Source organism: Sipha flava, unplaced genomic scaffold (assembly GCF_003268045.1).
Source record: "Sipha flava isolate LNK unplaced genomic scaffold, YSA_version1 19045_pilon_pilon, whole genome shotgun sequence".
NCBI classification, from domain to species: domain Eukaryota; kingdom Metazoa; phylum Arthropoda; class Insecta; order Hemiptera; family Aphididae; genus Sipha; species Sipha flava.
Window position 1 is genome coordinate 1 of NW_020272560.1, and position 1,845 is coordinate 1,845.

The following is a 1,845-nucleotide window of genomic DNA, read 5'->3' on the forward strand; positions in this document are numbered from 1 at the left end:
ATTAGCCAACATTACAGGTAAAGGAAAATGTTTTAATATTTTACGTTTACCACTGGTATACTAGGTTGTAATAATAATTTTTCCAACGTTATGACAAATTAATTATGTACTCAAATGTACTCAAATTTCTATTGTTTATTAAAAATGTTATCATATTCCATTCCGTAGGATTAAATTTACTCGGCCCCCATCAGAAAATATTATGGGCCAATGTAAGTGAGGAAGAGTTGGAAGAAGATCAATCGCGGTTGGTTATTAAAAGACGGCATTTGATGGCCACAAGAAAAATTTTCACGAGATTCTTTAATCGAGCACAACCGTGGCCAAACGATCAAGTAAACACTGAGAAAAATATAGAAGGCATGGTGAATCCGGCCGAAAACGGAACCACGGTAACGCGTCATGACGAAACTGACAGAGTGACCGTTGTAAGCTCAATAGAGGACGTATGTGCGGCGGACCCGGAAAACCGTATTGACTTATCATCGAAATCCGGACTAGACAACGGTGTAGACCAGATTTCCAACTTCAATAATGACGCATCGGACATTGTGGCTGACGAAGTGATTCAAGCAGCCGACGACCCGAAACCGATTAAGAAAGAAACAATAGTCGAGCGCATTGCTATAGCACAAAGAGTTGATGGCCAGTGCATTTCGGTGGTAAACGAACAGTCGCATGGCAACGCTACCGTAGATGAATCGAAGACTACTTCTGTACTGCACAATATCGAGGATTAGAAATCATTACATTTTTTAAAATTATGAGTCTTAATAATATACCTATATTACTATTGCCATTTCTATCTCTTTTTCCTATTTTTTCGAAGTATTGTTAGCATAATTTTTTTCTTGCGTTTACATTTTTTCCGGTGTGGTCTCTTCGTATTGCCAAAGTCTGGATATCTGTTCTAGTTTATGCACATTATTTTCTTCGGAAAATGTGACAAATGAAAAAGTCGACTTATTCAAGTTTTTAGTAATGCTAAATACTGGACCACTTATCACGTAGTCAAGACGTGTTCTAAAAAGTATACACTATTTTTTACTGTCTGTATACGACCACTACCCGATAACTCAAAGAAAACTGTTGCTCCTTATATTATGTCTGTTTTTTGAGGCTTATAGTAATGAGGATCGGCTAATTTATTCCCTTCAGTTACGATTATATTTTAACGGTCAATGTATGCTAACGTAATATTATTAATCAATTTTGGTAAGACCAAGAATTCAAGTGTTATTCTATAATCGGAAGTTGCCCCTTTGATGTCGCTCAGCAGCCCGATAATCTTATCCAACATTACCTCGAGCATCTCATGCATTCCCGTCAACAGGTCATGAGTCCTTGTGACCTCTCCTGCGATCTTCCTCTCCTCGTCCTCCTCATCAACACCCCTTCTGGTCTCATTTCTCTTGTACGCTCTCTATTTCGCAGGGGGTTCATGCGTTGATGTTGTGCTCCTGGTGCCTCTTGTGGGACACGATCGGGAGGTTGATGCTTTCTTATCGCTCCCTGCTGATAGACTTGTGCTGAGAAGCTCAGCTCACACGACAGGAGGAGCTATCATGCTGTCAGAAGACAGATCCAGGTCCTCAATGGCGGCATCCATGTTCTCTGAGCTACTGTCTGACATGACTGTTTTGATTCTAGTGCTCCGAATGTTCGGTCGATTTTTCTTAATCTTGTACTATCGTTACATGAGTCTTTATTCTAATCATCGTCGTCTGAGTCCGTTCTCCTTATTTTCAACTTCTTTCAATTTTGGTAATACCAAGAATTCAAGTGTGATTCCATAATCGGAAGCTAAGGATTTTATTTTGGCGTTTACTACGCAAAATGATTTTT

General features: G+C 39.3%; 1 protein-coding gene across 1 annotated transcript; it reads left to right on the forward strand.

The window, feature by feature from the left end:
• Positions 1-6: 6 nt before the first annotated feature.
• Positions 7-740, forward strand: LOC112681364. Its single transcript, XM_025551625.1, has 2 exons — positions 7-17; positions 169-740. Exon 2 carries the CDS (start codon positions 273-275, stop codon positions 738-740), a length of 468 nt encoding a protein of 155 aa, XP_025407410.1. The 5' UTR covers positions 7-17; positions 169-272.
• The last annotated feature ends 1,105 nt before the right edge of the window (positions 741-1,845 follow it).

What these genes read in the sequence shown, in the direction of transcription:
- LOC112681364 (XM_025551625.1), top strand. Translation starts at nt 273, where the DNA reads ATGGCCACAAGAAAAATTTTCACGAGATTCTTTAATCGAGCACAACCG.